Source organism: Gymnogyps californianus, chromosome 14, assembly GCF_018139145.2.
Source record: "Gymnogyps californianus isolate 813 chromosome 14, ASM1813914v2, whole genome shotgun sequence".
Taxonomy (NCBI): domain Eukaryota; kingdom Metazoa; phylum Chordata; class Aves; order Accipitriformes; family Cathartidae; genus Gymnogyps; species Gymnogyps californianus.
The window spans coordinates 18,579,892-18,603,281 of NC_059484.1; the positions used below are offsets into that span (position 1 = coordinate 18,579,892).

At 43.1% G+C, this 23,390-nt stretch overlaps 1 protein-coding gene and 1 long non-coding RNA gene across 6 annotated transcripts; one reads left to right on the top strand and one right to left on the bottom strand.

Annotated features, from left to right (window-relative positions):
* Positions 1-6,902: 6,902 nt before the first annotated feature.
* LOC127022121 (uncharacterized) lies at positions 6,903-8,888 on the bottom strand. Of its 2 annotated transcripts, none has more exons than XR_007767307.1 (3): positions 8,839-8,888; positions 7,176-7,371; positions 6,903-7,028 (listed from the first exon to the last, which is right to left on the bottom strand). It is a non-coding gene; the product is annotated as an uncharacterized LOC127022121 (long non-coding RNA). The 2 variants fall into 2 exon arrangements; XR_007767306.1 differs by having other exon boundaries at positions 7,144-7,371.
* A 565-nt stretch (positions 8,889-9,453) lies between these two features.
* SKP1 (S-phase kinase associated protein 1) lies at positions 9,454-19,244 on the top strand. 4 transcript variants are annotated; one of them, XM_050905210.1, is made up of 7 exons: positions 9,489-9,507; positions 11,859-11,910; positions 12,306-12,402; positions 14,909-14,982; positions 16,208-16,351; positions 17,048-17,188; positions 17,970-19,244. In XM_050905210.1, the coding sequence occupies exons 3-7, from the start codon at positions 12,306-12,308 to the stop codon at positions 18,003-18,005; spliced, it is 492 nt and encodes a 163-aa protein (XP_050761167.1). In that variant the 5' UTR covers positions 9,489-9,507; positions 11,859-11,910; the 3' UTR covers positions 18,006-19,244. The 4 variants fall into 4 exon arrangements, with proteins under 4 accessions (XP_050761169.1, XP_050761167.1, XP_050761168.1 ...); XM_050905212.1 differs by lacking the exon at positions 11,859-11,910 and having other exon boundaries at positions 9,454-9,507; XM_050905211.1 differs by lacking the exon at positions 9,489-9,507 and having other exon boundaries at positions 11,670-11,910.
* Positions 19,245-23,390: the final 4,146 nt, after the last annotated feature.

Below are 23,390 nucleotides of genomic sequence, written 5' to 3' on the forward strand. Positions count from 1 at the left end.
TTCTGTACACAAATGCAAGCAGTCATTAGTAAAGTCAATGGAAAAAATGTTGAAAGTCACTCCAGTTTTTGCACTGTCCCCCATAATTGCGCTGTGACTGGCTGTTGGAAGATTTCATTGAGAATATCGTGTTGTGAACAAAAGATTGTTACTCTGATGGAGACTGGCCACCAGCAGTGCTAACCAGCTAAAAGTATGTTTGGAAGATTCAAGAGGAGAAAGAAAACTTTAAATATAAATAATTGCTGTCTGATTTATTGGTAGCTGATTGATTAGTTCACCTGAGCAAAACTTCCTTCCCTTCAGACTGTGATGATGCTGGCTGCAGAGAAATGAGCATAATTAGGATTTGTACTTGTTGTGGAGATGAGCGTTGATGTTTCCTCCTTTGCTACAAAGACTGGTGAATTCCATGAAATGTGAAATAGGAGTAGCTGGAAATCCCATATTGTGGTAGTTCAGTATTTTTTTAAGCAGGATAGTTAAACCCAGTGTTCGGTGAGGAGGGCTGACATTGGGGTTTAAATTGTCAGGAGGCAGTCATGAGTGAAACTCGACACTTTTCTACAAACCACTCTAAAAACTTGCCCTTTTTTCTTCTGTTTCACAGAATTTGGGTAGAGTCAGTAGAATCCTGTTGTTGTTGGACAGATAGGGGAGGGTTTTCAGCTTTCCATATTGCGTTTTACTTAAGTCACACTTAATGATGTCCTGTCATTTGGCCATTTATCTGAATTTGTCTGTCAGACTGAAGTAAGCACCCTTCATTTGTGGAGGCCCGTCCTTCTGAACTCTAAGGGGTCATTAAGTCAAAGTGAGAGAAAAATTGCGCTCCTACACAGGAAAACATTCAGTAACTTTGTTTTTGAAAGGAAAAATGAGACAGATTTGCCACGTTTTTTCCCCTTCACGCTCTTTCTACACCTTTCTTCTGCCTGTTCCCATCCAATGCTCTGTTCCCTCCTGCCGTGGCCCACTCTCTGCCGATGGCCTCCTGGCCAGCCGTCCCTGATGGCTGAGCTGCCCTGGTGTGCCTCTTCCGCAGAGCCCCTGAGAACGGGCCTGGCTGCTGCCGCAGCCCCGGCTCCGTCGGTGACTGACGAGGAGCGCTGCGTGTGTAGATGGAAGTTTTCTCCAAGGTAAACCGGCGCATGTGTTTGTCGGCTCGTGGTCGTGTCGGATTGTTTCCAGCTGCTGACATCTGCATACACGTTCAGTATCCCTGCTTCGAATGCTTGGGCAGCGTCACCTATTTTAGATCTGATAATACCCCGGAAGGATACTTGACGCACGGGCAAGTGAAGACAGACAGAGCTAGTTACCTTGTTCTTCTGCCTGTGTCTGGATGATAAGAGAATAAATTTTGCCTTGGGAAAAAGGTGGTGAGTGGACATGCTGCTGATGAAAGCTTTGACATGTCATCTGCCTGTATTTCAGTCTGGTTAGTATCAAAAGCCCATCTGGAAATGTTAGTAGAGAAAAGATTTCTGAGAGTTATTGATAGCTGCCAATCCATGCTTCCACGTTCCACGTGAGGGGATTTTTTTTCTGTTTTATAGTAGTAGTAAACACTGAAAGTCATTTTCATAAAGTAATTGTGCATTTAGAGCCTGGGACAAAGTCTTTGCTCTGGCAATTTAGAAATTCAGCCTGAATCCTGAAGGCAAAGGATTTCCTCATGTACAATACAAAACCAAAACTGTTACGCAAGTGCTAGGTTTATTTTGGGCTTTTCTTCATAGTTCAATAAACACATTCCTCTGTTTTTCCCCTTTTCCCCCTTCATCTTCATTTCCTTAGTAACACTGGAGCGCAGTTCCTGCTGCCGGAGGAGCTGTGACCTAAGGAGCAGGAGGGGGCTGAAGGATAAATGCTCCTCGTCGTTGGTCTGTAAGAAGAGGCAAGTGTGATCAAATCACAATTTTGAATTTCAAATTAAATGCTGCTCCACATGCAATTAATTGAACATGTGGCTCCACTCTCTCCACTTCCTCATGCACCTGTCACGCACTCATTTATCACTCTTTAATTGCTTCTTGTTTTGTCTGTATGCTGAGCACTCAGGGAAATTCAAGATATGTTTTAGGGGGTTTTGCATAGGTTAAAGCAAAGTTTTACATGAGAGAAATGGCTTTTTAGTGTTCCGTGTTTTTTGCAACCATATGCATGGTTTATATGAGCTTAGATTTTGGAGCAAAATGTTTGCAAGCAATGGTTTTTGAAGTCTTGTAGAATGCGTAGGGTGCCTTCTGTATGCTACAGCGATCACTACACGGAGTATTAGTTGTCTGCAAGTTCCAGGAGAAGGTTGGAAACAAAGTATTAAGTAAAAATTACACTGGACTGCGTAGAAATCTTTCAGTACCCGTGAATACACTAAAAAAGCCCTGCAGAGTAAGCAGTTCATGAGTCAGCCCACTGTGGTTTTTTAAAAAGTTATTTCGGTGCTCTAACTCATTTGGCTGTGCTCCTCCTGGATGAGAATAAAGGCAAGCTGCTCTCTTGAGCAAGGGACCAGAGTTCTTTGGCATATATACAGGAAAAAAACGCTGAAACAACACTTTTGGTTTTAAATTAAGCAGCGCTGCATGTTTTAGTCTTTGAAAACCTGTGCTGTGGCTTAAGCTTTATTCTTTAAGATGGGTTGAACTACAGCTCCTGATCTCTTAATTACTCTATGGTGAACAGAACTGCTTTTGGATGAAGATTAAACTGATTGCTGCTGGTGTATAAAACATTAATCACTAATAGTACCTAAATATTATATATACATAATTAGCTAACATATGAAACCAGGTTGGACAAAACAGCTGTCAGAATAGGAGGGCAGTGTAGCACTGGAGCAGGTTAACTGGCAAGGCTGCAGAATAGCTGTCTTGGAAGTTTTCAGGACTGGGCTAGGAAAAGCTGCAGCCGAGCTGGCACTGGTGCTAGTGCTGCTTCAGGGGGGAGAGCGAGGTCCCTTCCAGACGACATTTCTGTGTTTAAAACAGCATCTTACTGGGTTACGGTACACGAGACTCGGGATCGGGGGTTATCCTGTTAGCTTGTTCATCAGACTGCTGTGAAGCTATCAAGGTTTTGGTTGTCGTTTGTAAAACATCAGCTAAAAATATAGGGGGGATGTTCCAATAGCTTCAAACCGGTATCAGTTCATTTTTTCTGACCTTGCCAATGGCTGCATTGTGCCACCTTACGCCGCCCTGGGACTGGTGATGGAAGAGGAGCAGCACCATCAGGGGTGAGTATCCCAGCTGAAAACTTGCCGGCAGTTGATGAGAAGACACTACGTTTTGCAGATACTTGTATCATTGCATAGGGTTGTATAAATCAAATGAAACTTCTGCTATTTGGTCGTCTTGTTGACTTCTGTATACATCTTCCTCATCAGATTCCCCCCAAACACAACTGGTTTTTTTGGAAGGGTTGGTTTTTTGTTTTTTTTTTTTTTAAATTTTCATTAAGTGTATCAATGGTTTTCTGGATTATGCATTTAAAAACAAAGTGCTAAACTGTCAAAGAGGAGTGTACAGTTTTAAACTGATAATTGCATGATCGATGGGGCTGAAAGGCTTTAGCCTGACTCCCAACTGCCTTTATTTTTCAGTACTTTGAAACCATCGCCCTGCCTAATCATAAAACTTGCTGTGAAAGCCCCTTCGTTATCATAGCAGTCAGTGCAAGAGTGGCCAGTGACCACTGCTCTCTTCTGCCTCCTTATTTTATAAAGGAGGAGCCCTGGAGGAGACTTGTCTGAGAGGATCCTATGGTGTTCATTCCACGCTTGACCCACTTTGCAGGCAGCTTCGTTCCTTTTCCGCTGCCGCGTTTGTCCTCGGGGAAGAGGAACACAGCCTGCTGCTGCTGTGTTCCTGGAGCCCTGTCCAGGAAGGGGGTGCCGCGGCTCCCTGGGAGCCTGTTTGCCTTTCTTCCCCGTCTCAAAGAACGGCTCGTGATGGGTTCTGCGTTGTGCCTGGTCGTGAGTTTATCTAGCTTTAGCTCAGCCATCTCAAAATGTTACTGGACTGTCCCTTTTTCCCTGCAATCTCTTTTAAAAATGCTTTGAATGAGCCTGACTTCTGAAACATGCTATATTTATTCCCATGGACTTTGAAACCTCAAAGCAACTGCTCGTTATCATCTGTGGCGTCGGAAACAGCTCAGAATCTGCTTTTTGGACTTTGAACAGCTCCAAGGTTGAAGACTGGTGCCATGCAACCCTTTAAAGCTAACCTAGTTCGCTCACTCTCACGCTTGGTTACCAAGGATATTCACAGTTTTATACATTGCCACTTAAAGTCGTTCTTCAGACCGTTTAAAGCAAGTCTACTCTTTTCATTCAGTTCACGGAATACATACGAGCGCATCTCTTCGGGGATGGGCCCTGCTGATCGCTCCCCCCCCCTCCTTCCCTGCCCCGGCGCCTCCCGTCCCTCGGAGCGAGCCCCGGCGCCACCGCGTGGCTGTGCCCCGCGTGTCCCCCGCCGTGACCGGCGGGCCGTGACCCGGCGGGGCCGGGGAGCCGCTCTTCTCTCGGCGAGGCTCACACACGCACTCTCTGTAATTCGGCAGCCTAAGCAGGCTGGAGGTGGGTGACTCCCACCCGGCAGCATCTTCCTCAGCAGGAACGCAGCCGCAGCGACTGCAGGATCCGAGCTTGGCTCCTTCTGGGCAGCCCAAACGATTTCAAAGGATGCTAGGGCACAAGCGGTACAAAAATCGGTCTGTTTAAGTATGTGGAGGTGGGGCGAGGATGAGGTTAGGAAGTAGATGCTGTAAATACACTTGAGGTAGGCGTGTTTCTATTTTTAATCTTCCCCCCCCCCCCCATCTTTAGTCTTCTAAGCTATCTTGAATCCCTGTAGTTATGTAAGGGGAATATAAGTGTTGTTAGAGGAAGACACAGAAGCTGATTAAAAAAAACCAAACCATTTGGTGTCTGGTTATTGAGTTTTGTCAGTCTGTCGGTGTTAACTGGACTCTCCTCCAACCGGTGGGCTCTGCCACCCACCCTCTTGCGTTGCTGGGGTACAGCCTGGATGAAAAGCGACACATTCTCAAGGATGCTCCTGTAATACAAGTTTTGATGAAGTAGAAATGCAATAATTAGCTTTTTCCAGAGTTGTACTGAGAACAAGAATTTTCTGCTGCTGCGTTGTTGCAAGATTGTGGCAACAGTGGCACAGGCCTTTGAGCTCAGCAGTGTCTTTCTACCATCTCTCTCACATGAATAATTGTGATGTTTTCTGGTTTTATACTGAACCAGTCAGTTCAATTTTTTTAAACTTGTTGATGTGGCTGCTTGTTTGAGAAAATGTTCTTCATCTTTTGTATTCCTGAAAAAAAAAGGGAGGATTTTTGCAGCAAGTCTTATCCTCCCCTACATGTAGATTAGGTTCTTGTTCAGATTGGATGGTCGCACCTCGCTTTCCGGCAAATCATACCTGGCTCTCTCTGCTAGAGCAGCTGTGCTCTCGGGACCCTCGAGTCCAGCCCTTGCCGGCCCCCCATCCCTGCGGTTCAGGGACTCCAGGCTGAGTTCTGTGAAGTTTCCCAACTCGTTGATGGAGCAGAGCTGAGCTCTTTCAAGCCTGGTTCTCATTAGGCTTTGACAATCCCACGCCACGCTTGTGGTATTGAAAAATAATTAGTGTGTTATCTCCATAGTCTCTAAATCACCACTGGCAGGGGAAAAAAAAAAAACCCAACCCAGTTTCTCTGTAAAAGTGGAGAATGTGAGGCATTTTAAGGGGGGGTCCACAGTAATTTTTGCCTGAAATAGCCAGGAAGAGAATCCAAGGTCGTGGAGCAGATGCAGCGCTGTGTCCGGGAGGCTGCTCTCTAATGTTCGGCGTGTTCAAAGCCCCTTCCCCTGCGGCTGCGTCGCTGCTCCGCTGGCTTCACCCGCAGCCCAGGGATGCTGCAAGTATGTAGGTCAGAGCCCTTCTGGATCTGGCAAGTGTTAAATCAAGCTTGCACTGATCTTGGTTGCTCCGATCTTTTCAGGTATTTGGTTTAGTGTTCAGCTTCCCCCTTCCTCCTCTGGGTTCTCAGTGGTAAAAGGCCCTGAATTGTAATTTATCTGTGGCTGATACATGGTGCGATTATCTTTATGGCTCAGGATGGCAATGCTTAGGTTTAGGATTATTTGCATTGCAATGATTACCTAGGCGCGTAACAATTGAAATTGGGCCACCCATTTTTTGACAAATCTTGTTCTTTGCCTTGCAGCTTTGGTGAAGGATGGGTCTTTTGTGTTATTAATACTGCCTTACTCGCAGGACTTCGGCTATCAAGGCTGCAGCAGCTGCTTTTTCACCGCAGATAACAGAAAGCATCTGGACTAGCTGGGGAGGTTCATTGTACGATATGTAGGGCACAGTGGGAGGTGGCTGTCGTGTGATTAGAGTCTATCTGTGACAGCCGTCTGCCACTTTTTTGGGGGGTGGGGTGTTTTTGTTGTTTTAACTTTCCTAGACTTCTAATTCAACAGCTAAATTCAAAGTCCCCCGGGGACTGAATTTTCTCCTTTAGAAAGCCGTAGAGAGCTGTATCAAGTATAAAGCTCATCAACAGTATCATTTTGAATTAAATTTATACACAGATCATAATTAAGCATGGAACTTAGCTTTCTGCCTGTTCCTAGATTTTATTGGACTTGTCTTGTGTAGAGAGCAAACCCCATCCCCCCTCTGGTGAGCCTGATTTGCAGTCTGAGAGCTTGTGCTCCCTGATCACGAGCCAGATCAGAAACCTTGGTCTTTGGCAACATCAGGAAAGGGGATTTAGGATTTGCAGATATGTTTTCCACAGACCACCTTCTGTCATCGTTTGATCCTCTAAACCAAGGAGTTTTAATATAAATAAAAAAAAAACATTTAAGGAAAATAAAGGCAGTGTTGTTTCTTTTTTTAGTGCAGTGAATGTGGGTCTCAGCATTGGAGTACAAGATGGAATGATTGAGGAGGAAAGAGGTCCATGGTACAATCAAAAGCTCACATTAGGCATAGTTTGGAGGCTTCACACGTCTATATATGTGAGAGAGATAGATATATACAAAAAAATATAATTAGGTCCTAATGAATGGTGAACAAACAGCTTATCTGGTTACTAATACCAGGATCTTTGAGGAACCTCTGTTACCGTCAAAGTCTGCTGTATAAGCAGCACCTGACCTCTTGGGATGCTCACTCAGCTGTTACGAAGAGTTCCACTGAAGCGCGTGTTCCAGAAGCATACGGTAATTCAGGCTGGAAGGGACCACTGAGGGTCCCCTGGACCACGCTCTGAATTCAGATCCATCTTCAAAGGCAGATCAGGTTGCTCAGAGTCATCTTCAACTGTGCTGTAACTAACGAGGTGCTCGGCATCCTAAAGCCCGTGAAACAAGATTCCCAAGTCAGGCAGTCATCTCCAACAGTTCTTTGGAATTTATATAGAAACCTGTTTAAGTGATATGACCTGATGTAGAATAGCCTCACTGTCACCCGAGCTCTACGAGGTTCTTCCTGGCTGAGAATCTGTATTTGAGTCTTCCATCTCTCCGGAGAGTCAGCCCTAACCAACTGACTATTTAATACTAAATTCTTCTAATATTTGCGGTCTCACTGGTTATGTCACTCAGGTAGAAAACTAAGGAAAGAAAGAAGACTGGATACTTTCATGCCTAGGCTACTGTCCTGGGCTGTGGACTCCGAAATGAGCAAAGCAAGCTTCTGAACTGAGAATTTCTGAATCTCAGGAAAATTATTTATGCTAGAAGGTATTTTCTAGTGGGTATGACTGTCATTTGTTCAATAAGGTGTGTGGTGCACAGCCTGGGACCCTCTGGGACCTTAAGGAAAGGGAAAGCTGTGACTTACACTGCACTTGTGCTCTGCAGTGCAATGCTGTTGCAGGTACCAGTCTGCTTACAGGTAGCCTGGGTATGCCTGCATTGAAGTGCTGTGAAAACATACTCCAGTTCTAAACACATTTTTAATTAAGATTTGAAGTAAAGCAAGTTGTCGTAAACATGAGTTGTCAGTGTGTAAATATCTTAACTACTTAAAAGCCACTTTGCCATGGACAGCTGATGCAAAACTGGGCTCGACAGCATAGCATGGAACGAGTGCTGCCAGACACCCCACGGTTCCTTTGGTGGACTCGTACCCCAGCCTGCCTTCCTCACTGAGCAAAAACCTTCAGATCTCTCTTTTTCTGAAAACCTACTGCCGGTCGCTCTCTAACACATACTCTGGACCTTTCAGGAGATGTTACCTGCACTGGGGCACGCCGCTCAGGTGGGCTGGTTGTGGTAACGCAACACTGCTTGGGCTGCATTTCGGTGGTTCCTAACTGCTAGTCTGCTCCTCCGGCCCGGTGGCTCCTCGTGCAGCTGGTGTCTGGAGATGCTTTAACGGGCTCCGGCCACGGGCAGAGCTGTAGCTGCCTAAAATTCCTGCTGGGATCTGGGGTAGGTCCAGCTCACTGATTCCTAGTTAGACCTAAATCTGTTCCTAGCACTGTGAACTGTCCTGAGCTGTTGCTCACATATTTCCACTCACGGACAACCTGTTGTTGTAACAATTTGAAATTAGCCAGTTTTTCAGTGTAGTTTTTTTAGTTAATATGTTTTCTGCTGCCTCACCGAGCAGCCACTGAAGACTGCACTTCACTGTATTTACATGCAAGACGCTACCACAAACAGAAGCAGCCTGACCCAACTCCCCGCTTCAAGTTCCCCTCACGGGGGGTTCAGGCACCCCCGGGCCTTGGGCTTTCTCCCCGTGAAACCCCGCTCGAAGGAAAACACCCAACGCGGGTTTTTTGTGACCAGTCTGGGTCACTCTGAATTACCGTTTGTAAGTGCGCACGATGACAGCCGTGCCCGCGGGCCGGTTGTTTCCCGAGGAAGGCACCGGGCCGGCCTCCAGATACCACAGGCCGCACCGGCACCCTTCGTCATCACGCGTGGTTACCACAGGGACGCCCTGCTCCCCCTCACGGGCGGCGGCACCGGGACGCACCCAGCGCCCTCCCCCGCCCCGGCTCTCCCCAGCCGCCTCTCCCCCGCCCCGCAGCACCGGGCCCGGGCCCGGGCCGAGGCCGCGGCGGCCCCTCAGGGGCAAGGGGGAGGGGCGCCGCAGCCGTTGGCCCGCGCGAGGCGCCCCCGCCCGTTGTGCGGCTCTTCGCGCGGCCGCGCCGCTGCCTGAAAGACCCGACGGCCGCCGCTCCGTTCCCCCGCCTCGCTTCTGGTCCGCTTCCCCCCTCTTCACCCCGCCGAGGGCGGCGCGGGCCCGTTTCTTTACCGTCAGCCGCGCCCTGCCCCGTTTGGGAGCCAGGGCGGGGTGTTTTGTTCAGGCGTTCGCGGCGGGCAGCCTGGCGGTTGCGAGGCAGCGAGAGGTGGGTCCTTCCCCCTCCCCCGCTCCCCTCCCCGCCATATAAAGCCGCCGCCGCAGTTGGGCCCCGAGCGCTGCCGCCGTCAGGTCCAGTCAGCGCCGAGCCGGACGCCGCCGCCGCCTCACGGTGAGGCCTGCGAGCTCGGGGGGCGGGGGGCCGCCCGGTGCCGGCGGGGTGGGTAGATGGGTGCTCGAGGCGGCGGCAGCAGGGGTTGGGCTGGGCCGCGGGGCCCTCTCGGCGGTGGAAGTGGGCCCGGCCTGGCCCCGCCTGGCGCGGGCGGAGGGCGGCCGTGGCGGCGGAGCTCCCAGGGGGTGGTCTGGGAGGGCTGCTGAGGGGGCGGGCTGAGGTCTGAGCCCTTCCTGGGCAATACGGGGCTAAAACGCCCGTGGGCCCCCTTGGGGGGGAGGCTGTGTGGGGAGGCGCCGTCTGCGGGGTCTGATAAATAAAGGAGAGGCGCTCCCCCCCCCCCGCCCCGGGCCGCACAGCCCCTGCGGAGCCGGACCCTCCCCCGTGGGGCTGCTCCAGGGCACCCCCAGTATCTGTTGGTAGCGAGGGGAGCTCTGGAGAGGCAGCGCAAGCAGAACGTCTCAGGTGTGACTTCAGTAAATAAATGCAGCGTTGCACCCAGTGACAGGGAGAAGTGGAGGGGGAAGGAGCGGGCATCCATCTGGAACGGCTTTGGGAGGCACGGAGTTGCCTAGTAGCGCTGTTTTAGATAGCTGAGCTCTGCATTCAGGCTTATATATGCAAATTACCGTTGTAATTCAGGTTTGGCTTTTGACTAGCTCCCAACCTGTTTTGCTGTTGCTGAATAGAGCTTTTAGGACTTCTCTGCTTAGTCACCCAATTGTGTTGCTATCCAAGGCCTGTCTATTTCCAGAGCTGTATTGCAGCTTGCTAAAGATGACTTCTTTTTCTTCCAGGAGACTGAGCTCTGTGGTATAAAAATAGAGAAATTTGGATGAAATCCTGATCTGTTGTCAGTGATAACACAGTATATTAACTTCATTCTACCTGATTCCGACTCCTAACAATAACCTAAAGGTCTTGATAAAAGTGTGTTTGGGTGATACAAGTGTATCAATGCAAATATTCTTGCAGGGGCTGGACTCGTTAAGGCAGCATCCCTGTCTTTCTGGCTCCGTTGTGCAGCATTATGTAATCCTAGACACAAGCACAGGAAGGCTGGCATCTGAAGCTGGGTTTGTTCTTGAGTGCTCTCAGATAATTGCTGCAAGAACAGATGCATTAAATCTGAAATGTATGCCTAGATCCTTTTTTTTTTTTTCCCAGAGAATCGTTCAAACTACCAACTCAAAACTATGTTTTAATCTGAATTTTATTTTTGTGGATATGTATGTATATATTTGCATCTTTGGAATGATCATGACCGTGTCCCTCCAGAACACCCATCTTAATTAGAAGTAGCGCTGTCATATAGGGTTACATTACTGTGTAAACATTAACTAGCTACTCGCTCTGCCAAATGGAAATTAAAGCAATGAGGACTTCAAGCTGGTGTGAGCTGCTTAATAACGTGCTTTGGCTGGCCTCCATTGGACTGGGTTTGTTGCAGTACTGTCAGGCTCAGCCATACTGATGAGTTACAGCAGGCATTCAGAAAGGGATAATGTAAGTTTGCTGAAAGTGGTCCAGCTAATTCCATTTTGGTAGTTCAAGTACTACTGTAAGGAACTAGCATGCATAGCCCTTAGGTTTGGTGGGGGAAGAACACTTGAAAATGAACTGAAATTAATTTGAAATTCTTTGTTCCTAGAGCTTCTCTTTACAGTGCATTGCAGGCTGTATTTACAAATACATGCTTTAGAGAGCTTTAAGCAGGTAACTTGAGGAAAAAATGAAACTGTTGCAATGGTCTGCTGCTAACAAATATTTTTAGTAGTAAAGGAACTTATAACACATCCTACTAGTTTGTTGAGAACTGATTGATAAAATTTATGTGGCCGGGCAGTTAATGTTTATCACGTCCTTCAAGTCAGTTGCTTCAAGTGCAGTGATACCCAAACAGACTTCATATGTAGTTTCAGGCAGAAGTCGTAACCTACTAGCTGCTGTATCAAGTGCATTACTTCTGGGTTTGAGTTGTTAAATATGTGGAAAGATGCATTCTTGTAAAGTTTGATTATTTTTCTGCTAGTAGCATCTTTGAAGTCTGCTGCTTCTATTTATTGTAGGTCTTATTACAGTTTGAAAAACTTTGTGAAAATGCATAGTCATCTTAGTCTTTCCTAATGCTAACAAAGTGCTGATCTAACTTCCTACTTTGTAAGAGTATTGAGTGCTGAAAGCCTTCCTCGTAGTGGTATATTGCTTTTTAATCTCTTCAGAAAACCAAATGCTTTTCTGAAGGAAAGCCTTTGATCCTGAGTAATGTGGTCTGTTTGGAGCAAGGGAGGCTGGACTAGACTCTGTCTAGAGGGGTTCCTTTCAACCTCAATTTTGTGATTCTGTTCCAGAGGCTATCATTTGAAAACTGCTTTTGAGATCTGACTTCATTTGAGAGTCAAAGTGAGTAGCAATTGTTTGGATTTGAAGACAACTACTGTTTTGGAAGTGTTGCTGAAAGTTAATTCAAGAGAAAGATAGCTCTAGTGTTGCACTGTGAAAAATGTAAGCACTATTGACTAACAAATTTTGTGTATTTTATGCTTTTGAATTAAGAAAAAAGTTCTCTTAAACTGGCCTTGGGCTTCTATCAATCCTTGTTTCTTAAGCATGAGGATTAATGAATTTAGGCCTGTTGATTGAAGCAGTGAATAATCTGAGCATGCTTTAAGTGGCACTGGGCTATCTGCTGTTGGTAAGAGGCAGTATGAATAGTAAAGGTAATGTACATCTTGGAGTCAGCTGAACTTGTAACATCTGCTGAATATTGTGTGGAAATAACTGTCCTTCTCTTGTAGATGCCTTCAATTAAACTGCAGAGTTCAGATGGAGAAATCTTTGAAGTTGATGTTGAAATTGCAAAACAGTCTGTAACTATAAAGACTATGCTGGAAGGTAAGAGTGTGAAGCCTTGAGGATTGCTAGCTCGTGCGGAGATAGCAGTGTATTCAAGGAAGCCTCTTGAACAGGGATTGTGACCAAAGCAGACAAACTGGTACTGTGCTGAAAAAGGATTCCCAGGCCTATGAAGCAGCTTGCTGTCTTATGTCAGAACAGCTGGAACAATTCCTGTTGTAGCTGAAACTGTGTTTTGGATGGATGTGCTCTTGCAAAAAGCTGAAAGTTCAGTCCTCTTGTTAACAGCACTTACAGGGAGGCTAGTAAAATGGAAGCACCCCACTGCCTTGCCTACAGCCTACTTCAGTTTTGTGGAAGTTAAGCAAACAGAACATCTAATAATATTAAAAACTGAATTTATTTAATCATACAAACCAGTCTTACAATGTAAATGTCTTTTAAATGGGGTGGGAGATCATAAACCAATGCAATGAAGAGAGAGCTAAAGTGAAATCTATATTGTGAGGTTATGGATGTAGTTAAATTATTTGGGATAAACACTTAGTTCTGATCTCCTGCTGACATAAATTTGAAACAAAAGAACTCGTGGCGGGGGAGGGGAAATCTGCCAGATGGCTAGGATACAGAGCAAACTGTGTCTAATCCCTCTAGTGCAAATCCTCATTGTTTACTGGTGTGTTTTTCCAGTTTCTGGGTCTATTCATCAATTAACTTAGGGGGAAAAAAAAATCTTTCTGTAGATGTAGTTAAAATTATGTTCTTGGGTATAAATCTTTGTCTGGTTGTGATACCTTATACGTAAGGACAATACAAATAAGGTTGAAATACTCCAAGCATTGAACACTTTCATTCTGTTAAGATGCAGTTGAACATGACTAGCAACATGAGCAGGAAACATAGCAATTGGTTGGAATACGTTAGGGAGCACAGTTCTCAGTTTTCTCATGCAGAAGCTGTGTCACTGCTGGTGTTTAGTGACACTCAGCTGTTGATGAAAGGGAAGTTACACATGGTAAGTGTTGTAAGCTAGGCACCGTAAACTAGCCTCTTACTCACTGGGTGAGAACCAGTCTCCTAGTACAGATGAAATGCACTTGCAGTACAGCTGCTTAAGCACTGGTTAGTAAACAATGTTTTGTGTGTTGGGTACTGCAGCAGGAAGGGGAAGAGCTAAAGGTAGGGTTGTGTCGAGCATCATGGGACCACTAATGAAGTACAATTTTCTGATAACAGATGAAATTGCTGGTTTGGAGGTGGTGGGGACAAGTTGAGCAGAGTTGACTAAACTTGAGATATTACTTGAATTATTTCCTCATACCAACAATTTTGGACTGGTCACTTCTTACACTAGTATGTGCCACCATGAAGTTTCCATTAATTGGTGACATATGCCGTACCCTGTAAGGTCAGTATTTTAGTGTCTGAATCTATGAAGTTAGTTATTCCAAACAAAAAGTAGTACTAACTAATATCCCAGTAATAACAGTAGTTGACTTGCCTAAAAACAGAAGTACATGCTATTTTAATTGTGCACAAATTTGATAAGTGATGATGATGTGACAGTCATCTGTTCTTAAAAATTAAGTTCCTTGGTGATGTAGAATTGGCTCATCTGTGCATATAATGAGTGAGGGTCTGTGTAGTTAATTACATAACTAATTACAAGATGTTAGTCTCTGACAGCTAGAGTGTCATCCAACTGTTAGCATTTGTGTAATAAAAGCATATTCTCTAATCAAAGATGGCTAATGTGATATTTGTTCTGTGTATCAATTCCAAATTTTAATTGCTTTTCTCTCAATTTTTACTTTGATTCCTTAATCATATTAAGGGGACAAAGTGACAAACTTTATCCAAATCTGTCTTGAGCATGCTGACAAGCTTTTAAAACAAGGAGTATCAGAAGCATGCTTTATAAATGTTTTTTTGATTGAAAGATTTGTGCTGCTGTCTTAGCATGTGAACTTCTTCAGCTGGTAGGAATCAGTACAAGTGCTTCAGAGGCCAGATAACTGGCATCTCTGTGGCTACAGTATTTACTGCTCCTGTAGAGGACAAAACATTGTCTCTACTTACCACAGTAGATCTGAATTCTTATTTAATAATAAATTGAATGGGAGATCTCAGTTGGAACACTTTGGTTTAACTTGTGGTTTGAACTGTTGAAAGTGGTAAGAATACATAAATATTTGTCTGATTCTTCAACATATCCTGTTCCCAGAACACTGAACTATCAAGTTCTGCTCTAACAAGTAAGTGACTGCTTAACCGATGGTTTGTTGATGCTCTCATTTGATGAGGTAGCCTTATTAGCTACTTAGCCTAAACTTGGTATAACCTAGCATGTATAATGCAGCCGTGGCTCCACAAAGCCTCATCGAAGCTTTTTAAAAGCTTCTGACTTCACCAGTTAGAGATCCTTTGCTACCAATCCATTCAGCCTCAGTGGTGCTAAAACAGTGGAGAATTGGTGAAGCAGCCCAGTTCAGAGAAGAGTAAATGGTTTTGCCTGCCAATTGCTTAGTCATCTTTCCTTTTTTAGACTTGGGAATGGATGATGAAGGTGACGATGACCCAGTCCCTCTTCCAAATGTCAATGCGGCTATCTTAAAAAAGGTAAGATGCTGAAAGTGGTAGCGTTGTATGGCAGTAATGAAATGTGAAATTCATGTTGGAGTTGGGTATTTTGAACTACTGTATTAAAGGTACTTTTCACATGCTAGCTACAAGCTTAACCAATTTGAGGTGCATGAACACAGGCATCTAGGTTGTCTGAGAACTGAGGTGAGGCTGGCAGGCAGATAATGGCAGAAGACCTGCAAGGGTGACCTTCTGGAAGAGCAGCTGGAGGCCAGACAGGCTTCCTAAGGTGTTGAAGTGGTGCTGGACATCTGTGCACACTAGTATTTCATGGTATTAAAGCGCTGATTTTAATTGGGTTCTGTGAACTGAGGTGGCTGTTCATGAGATCCAAATGTTAGGAGAAAGGATTAAGGAACAGGCAGTGGTGAGAGTAACTGGCAGTAGCCGTGCCTGTGTGGCAGGTACAGTGCTTGTGCGCGCTTGGTGGTATTAAATTCAGTAATAGACCATGATTGTTGTTGGGTCAAGTGAGAAAAGTGAAAAAGTATGTTGCTGTCTTCTAAGATGCTTTTTGCTCTGAAGTAGGAAGCATTGAGCCAAAATAAGCACTGGACTGTTTTGGGGTAAATACAGGGTTAGGAATTATTTCCTGGTGAACATACACATAAATAACTTCAAACTGAAGTGTCTTGGGTTGGCAAAATGAACAGGATTTTACTCGCAGTAGATCCCTGCTCCTTTTAATCGTCTGGGTGATGAGATTGCATGTTCCCAAGCTAGTGTTTTGCTGCTTTCTTTTCTTTTTCCCCCAAAAGAAAAGCAAACTTTTGCCCGGTGAACTTTGTACTGGGGTGAACATGTCCTGTTGGTAGCTATTACTGCTCTACACTCTTGCCCTATGTAGTATTCTGCTTAATAAAAACTATGTTTCTGCAAACAGATTAAACAGTGCAAAATGAGGTTTAGGTTTTCTTTGTACAGTCCTTTGTGTTAGCAGAGGACTAAAAGCCAGCTACTGGTGCTATCTTGTGAGTAATTAACTAGCTACTGTCTCAGATGGGATTCTTGAAGGCTGTTGTACGCCAGGATTGGGAATCAATTGTTCTAAAATGAAAATATTGTGTATTGGGGCATGTTCATACAAGATTGTAATATTAATCTAGAGAAAAAGATACACTTCTAAAATGAAGTTAAGTTATAGTTGGGGCCTAATGGGAGAATCATTTGGATAAAACTTTAATATCAAAACCATAATTAGGTGATTCAGTGGTGCACCCATCACAAGGATGATCCACCTCCTCCTGAGGATGATGAGAACAAAGAAAAAAGAACAGATGACATCCCTGTGTGGGATCAAGAGTTTCTGAAAGTAGACCAAGGAACACTTTTTGAACTTATCCTGGTAAGTATGTTAAAGAAGTGTAAAGGCTATGCCTGTGAAGCGTGCTCTATTAGCGCACTTCGCAAATAAAGTCTTTAAGCTTCTTGAATAACTTCTTCATTGGGAGGGGGGATGTGGAGAGGGCAAGTAGTTCTGGCAAATACTGGCTGAAATTGTTGAGGATGTTAGAATGCTTGTGAACCTAATTCCAGGCATTAATCTATACTTGCTAATTTATCAATTAATGTATCTTTCTGACTATGGAGCCCTACAGCTGTCTTTTTTTTTTTTTCTTGTGGTTCTTGCATCTTAGTTGAGGACTTATTACTAGAAATGGAGTTCTGGAGATCTGCATACAAATTAAAATCTGGCTTTGACTTTTGAAATTTGTACCTTGTATGGTACTGTGAGCCAACAATACTTGTCTTAGCTAGTTAACAGTACTTCAACACTGAAGATCTCGGATGTTCTGAAAGCGCTTTGTAAAAGGAGGAGCGGGGAGTGTGTCTTTCATGGTACAGACGACTTTCCCTTCTGTTTGGCAAGCAAGTTTTAGGTACTGTTACTTCAAGGTTCTAGCTAGAAGCTTCTCAAAGTGGAGATGATCTGTTTGCAGTTACAGTATTCTACAATATTAGTGTAAGCATAACTTTGGGAGTACATCTACAGAGGCAGAATATTGATATGGAGGCTTTAAATTTGGAAACTCTTCTACAGGCTGCAAATTACTTGGACATCAAAGGTTTGCTTGATGTCACATGCAAGACAGTTGCAAACATGATCAAGGGGAAAACTCCGGAAGAAATTCGCAAGACTTTCAATATTAAGAATGACTTCACTGAAGAGGAAGAAGCACAGGTACTTGATCTGGGTTTAATTATAATTTGGCTGGGTTTTTGTGCTGAATTGTGTGGTGCTTCCTAATTTAATGTGTGATGCAACTGATTTGTTAACAATAAATGTAACTAATGCATCAGGTCCTTGTAATTGGGTTGCTACTAGTGCAAGACCTTTCAGTGCCTATAGTGCTTGCAGCCCACTACCTGAAAAGGTCAAAACAAAGCATATTGACTTCCTAGCTCAAATGTGTGTCTGGTAGGAAAGCATATAGGGTTGTTTGTGGCAGCCTTAGTTTGCTGTTTTGGAGCTGTAGTAAGAATGCTGAAGATGTATTGTTGCATGTGGCTAGAAAGGTAAGATGCTTGCCTTCCTGGTCTTTAATGAACTCATTGGTCTTAGAACTTGAACTACAAACCAACTGCAAAATGGCAGAGTTGGGAAAGATCAGAGCAACATGCCTTGTTTAAATACAAAGGCAGTGAATTGTACGCTTTAGTTTGTCTTCAGTGCCATGTCACGAAACGAGCAATTTAGTCTTAAGCTAGTCCATTTGCTTTACTTGGTGGAAAAAAAATACAATTTCGATCAAATCTAGGCATGAGAAATAAATTTCTTGGCTTACATTGATAAACAGGTCAGTTTGGAAGATTGACTTTCTAATTACAAACCCTGCATGAAAAAGTAAAGCTGCTTCCCAGTTTATGCCTTCCTGCAATAAGCAATCCTGAATGCTTATGGGAATTTACAGCTAACTTTTAAAGTTCACTGCAATATGTTAATAGTTAAAATGTTCTTTCAGGTACGTAAAGAGAACCAGTGGTGTGAAGAGAAGTGAAGTATTGTGCCTGACACTCGAACACTGTAAGGATTGTTCCAAATACTAGTTGCACTGCTCTGTTCATAATTGTTAATATTAGACAAATGCAGCAGCAAATGAAGTTGTGTTAGCAGGATATTGTTCCCCTTGCATGTGTAGTGGTTTTTTTGAGTACAAATTTAAATCTTCTGAGTTTTTACTAGTGTAATTGGATGTCTTTTTACTTTACTCTGCAATGAATAAAACTGAACTAAGTGTGGATTCTGTATGGAAAGTAGCACTTAAGGTTATCATTTTCATTACACTTTTCAACTGTTCGAGTCCAGTTACAATACTGAGGATTGACTCCGTTGTAAATAAAACCACCTATGACTTCTTCCTCAAGAAGAACAAAACACTTGTATTTACAGGGTATTGATAGCTTCAGAAAGAAAAACAAACTAGAATGTGTCTTGGGGAACTAGGTAAAGTAAAAAAGTTACTGGATTTCTTCCAAAAACATTGTGGGGAAAATTAGTGTTACTTAAAGCTATATAACTTTCAAGATGGTTCTTGTCCTGCATTTAAAAAAAAAAAAGGAAAAAAAATTGACCACTTCCTTGTCCTGTTAGTCTTGCCTTATAGACTAGTGAAAGATGTGATCTAGAACTAAGCAAGCTCCTGACAGTTAAATATGAATACTTCAACCATGTCTTGAAGACCTGCCTCTAGCTGGTAGCAAATGAAAAGTGTGTTGCTTTATGCACAGGATGGGTGTGTTTTTATATGTGTTACTGTTCAAAGTGGAATCCAGATTTGACCAAAAATGACTGACATTACCAAAGTTAATATTATTGACCTGTGCATGCCATTAGTGGCTGGGTTTTAGGCAATTTTAAACAACCCTTGTGATGTAGCTCTTTAAAACATGGTTTAATGTGTCCACAGGAAATCTTACGCCTCTGTATGTGATACTTCAGCTTGTAGAGACTTAATTATTGCATACAAAGCTAATGCAATATCAAGCTTAACTTCTTTGGACAAAGCCACTTGCAACTAGTTAAACAGTAACTGGTTTTCTGATTTTTATTTTTTTTTACAGTTCCCTTATAGGGAGTAGGGATGGTTGTGTGGTAGATCTTTGAGGTGTGCTCTTAGCTTGTATTGCATTCCATTCTCTGTATAAACCTTAGAGTAGAATGACCCTTAATAAACATACTTATCTCACTTTAAATATCAGTGTTTCACTTCTGAATTAATAAAGGGCTTTTAAACTTTTGTTTGCAAATGGTTCTAGTTATTTGAAACTAGACAATTTTACTGTCACTTGTTACTGAGTGTACGAATAACAGCACTGAGGCAGTGGTTAATTGAAATAAAACAGATGTAAAGATTTTGTTAATGACTAATGCAAGCCACTAGTCAGATGCAGTGGGCAACTTCTCAGATTAAGTCGGAAGCTAAATAGCAAGCAATCCAGATTTTTTTTTGATGGCTTACCAGCTTTTAGGTAATCTTGCTTTGATGTAACCGTTAATGAAAGCGTTGGTAACTTACTCTAAAGCAGCATTCAGGCCAATGCTTTGGATGTGGCTGCTGCTCACATCTGCTTATTCATGAGGTTGCTGGGCCTGCCTTTGTGCTGGTGTGCATATTATATTGGCGTATTACAGATATTATATTGTCAGTGGGCATAAAATACTCTAGTGCTAGACTTGGACATGACGAAGCCTTTCCAGCATCCTGTATTGCAGACAATATACCTCAGTTTAAAAGTGCTACTAGAGGAAAAATCTTCTGATGACAACTCTTTCTGTGGCTATATTTGTAGTTTAATATTCAGCTTATCCTGGATTCTTGCAAGAAATAAATCCATCTGTGTGTGAAGTTAGTGTTCCAGAATATACTAGTTTCATCCTTGGAGTGCTATGTTGCTAATATAGAGGCCTGTACTGTAATTGTGTTCTATGGTAGAAGCCTATATAAATTCCTTTAGGTGCTCGTCATCAGACTAGGATCCGTGTTTGTTAGCAGCCACTGCCTCACGTGATGCTTCACTATGCTGTAGGATGAGGAAGAGACAAAGACACATAGTTTGTCTTCCTCATTACCTTGCTTCTACTTTGTTTGCCATACCTGCATAAAACACACCCGTGACCTTGTGGTAAGACTTGCTAATTATTAGAACAGCTTGCCTAAAATGTAACCCTTGGTGGTCAAATGCTGTAATGGTGGAGCCTCTGCTGAAGCTCCAGGGTCGTGCCACTTGGCTATTGATACTGATGCAAGTGTGGAGGTACAGCATAGCAGCATGCAGAAGAAAGGGCTAGTCTGGGTGCTCAAAGCATTATACAGCTGTGACATTTTAATATTCTTAGTAGTCCTGGTAGTCAGGATTCCATACAATTTATTTTCTCTAATTGAAGTTCCCCTGTAGTACTGTCTCAGACTTCATCCAGATTCAAATTCTGTAGCTGCCTGACATGTATGTCAGCATGAGCAAACACCCTTTTTTAATCTCTGGAGGTACATCCTCTCAGTTGGCTTATCCACTCTAGTACTACTAGTGCCAGGCTACAGCGAAGGATGCTCTCTATGAAGGTGCTGAGACAGCTTGGTGTACCGCGTGGCTGCTGCATGCTTTCTCTTCTTCACCTGAACCTGATAGTTTCCTGCTGCTGTCATAGACACCAGCTGTGTACTTTGAAATTCTTGAAAGGGGGAGCGACTGTCCAATTTCCCACTGTTAAACTTTATGTGCTGTTTAACTTGCATGATGCTGCCTTAACTTTTTTTTTTAAAGTCATGGCATGGTCAGGGCTAGCTGCTCTTAGCTAAAGTGATTAAGTATGGTGGTAGGGAGAGGGAAGGCAAGGTGTCAGTAGGGATTGGAGAAGAAGGTATTTTTTTTCTTAGTCTTGGTTTACAATTTCAGTCTTACCCATTGAAGACTATTGGCAATTATTCTAAAAACTATTCATACATACAAATGCTGAAGGGGGGGGGGGGAAGCAGGAATCCTCTTGAATTCTAAGAAATAGTTATTTGAGAGTTTGATAGGATTATAACTTCCAGTGGCCTATTTTGAATAGCCAGTCTGGCAATTACTTTATTTATAAAGCTATAAACATATTTTGAACATAAAAGCCAAAAAATACAAACTCAATGAAGTAAAAAAATTACAACAAATGATGGATAGTCATTGGACAAATGAAAGTACAGCTGCAAACCATTTATCCCTGCTACATACATACAGTGGTTTTACTTGGTTTAATGAAGTGGTACTTCCATGACTTCTACATTCAAACTGATTTCAGGAATTCAAATATGTATTTCAGGAAGAGTTGAAATTGCTGTAAAAGAACTAAAAAAAAATTCTTGTTGCGATAGAAACTTAAGGGTGAAGTTTTCCTTCTATTAAAAAAAAGAGTATTAACACAAAATAGTAACACTTCATATAGCATTTCTAAAGACACTTTTTTTTGGTATTAATAAAAGTAACTTTGTTTTGGCGTTGATTATCAGCATGGGGCATGTAACAAAAGCCAGCCATGCTGTTTTGTCTCTGAAATGGGCAGCTTAAAGTTCTCTTGTGTGTTTTGGGGCGGGAGGGGGAAGATTTTTCTCAGTTACGCCAGTATAAACTGATCATGTTACAGTATACCAAGTGGACATTCTGCATTTATACTGTGGTAGCTGAAAGTGCAGGGTAAGGTCTGGCTATAAACCTGTACGTATAGAGCAGAGCACAGGGTCAGAAACAACGCTGTGTCTGAAAATGGGTGTAACTGCTCCAGCTCTGTGGCTGTGGAAATGCTTCCATGCCATGAATGCACGAGGAAAGGCTCCCGGAGAGGGGGGCAGTAGGTTTCACTAAGGAGATTTTGCAGGAATTGGATGGAATAAAAATGATGAGAGGAGGCTGTAATACAGACGGGCCTTTTGCTGGTCAGTGTGCCCTGAACCAAGGCAGGCATCCACAACACCGTGGAGGGGCCAACGAGTAGCCTTGAAATAAATGGGTGAAAGTCCCGGTGAATTCTGAAATGAATGACGGCTGGTCTGTGTACGCAAGTCCTTGGTCAGGATACGCAGTTCAATACTGTTCAGGACTTCCCCTAAATTTCCTCTGGTGTTATTTAGACATATCTGCTTTTTCTTTTATACCTGCCTTTGCTTTGCTGCTAAGTTACGTGTTTCATCCAACCACAAAATAGCAATTCGGTATTAAGTTATGCCAGCTTTACACCCAGTGTTGAGTTACGCTAGGCCACTGTGGCTGATTTCTCATCTGTGGTGTTCACAGTAGCTGACACTTCTACAGCACCTTACATCAGAGGGTCTCAGAGTGACAAATGGTGAGCTGAGACATACCTTTTTTTTTAAAGCAATTTTTTTGTTTTTTTTTTAATCAAGTGATAAAAAGAGACTATGTCAGGTCTGGGAAGAGTCTGCTGAGTTCCTCTGTTCAGCACCGGAGCATGCTGTTGTCTAAGCTTGCTGAAATAATTTAAAAAGGAGCAGATTGCATATTGATCTAGTGCTATATGATTAACCCTCTGAGTGCAGTAAGTACATGGCTAAGTGTACAGTTGGCAGTCGGTTCAGGTAATGCTACTTCTCTAAGGGTTAAAATGATTCTTTCAAACTTTAAAATGACTCTCTTCAAACTTTTCAGGTTTGTGCACGTAGCTTTCATTCAGTGCTTCTGAAGTTCCATTTACACAGGAGAGGAATAAAGTAATAGGTTTAGATCTTCTAAACTAAAACTGGAATTAAAAAATCTAGACTACTATAAGCAAAAGTACCTAAATAAAGGGAATAAACCCAAAGCTGCTCTACAGACTAATCAGTTGGTTTTTTTTTTTAAATTTTCAATCTTTGAGGCATAAACTTGTTTAAAAAGTTATGTTTAGTCCAATGTAAAAAATTAGGGTTTGTGTTTTTGCATTAAGAAAAAAAATATAAAAATATTTTGTACATTATAAAGGTCATCTTAAATTTCTTGCAGTTCTGCAATAATATTACTACATAATTTGTATTCAGTACTCTAAAACCTATTTGGTAAAGTAGAAAAAAATAGACACCCCCCCCTCCCTCTGTGGTGTTATTTTTCTCTTCAGCAGTCTAGAATGTATTTCTTTCAAGCAGGAAAAAATCTGCACTGGACTAGATTGTGGTCTCTGTGAGAAGTCTGTAAACCTGAAGTAAATCAAGAACTTGGATTAATTTGGGATTTACATCGGTTCAGGGAGATCACAATCTGTCCACAGTGTTTTTTGTTTATCAAGCTCAAAATATAAATAAAATACCAGAAACTGGTAAACGTTTTCAAGCTGGAGAGAATACATTAACATTTGGCATCATCATGGGGCTGGAGGGAGGATCTTTAGAAAAAGCTAGAATAAAGTTTTTTTAAAAAGT

Bases quoted from the DNA above. Each gene is read 5' to 3' on its own strand.
- SKP1 (XM_050905212.1), top strand. From the start codon at position 12,306: ATGCCTTCAATTAAACTGCAGAGTTCAGATGGAGAAATCTTTGAAGTT. The intron at 14,983-16,207 runs GTAAGATGCTGA...AACCATAATTAG, and splicing joins ATGCGGCTATCTTAAAAAAG to GTGATTCAGTGGTGCACCCA. The intron at 16,352-17,047 runs GTAAGTATGTTA...ACTCTTCTACAG, and splicing joins CACTTTTTGAACTTATCCTG to GCTGCAAATTACTTGGACAT.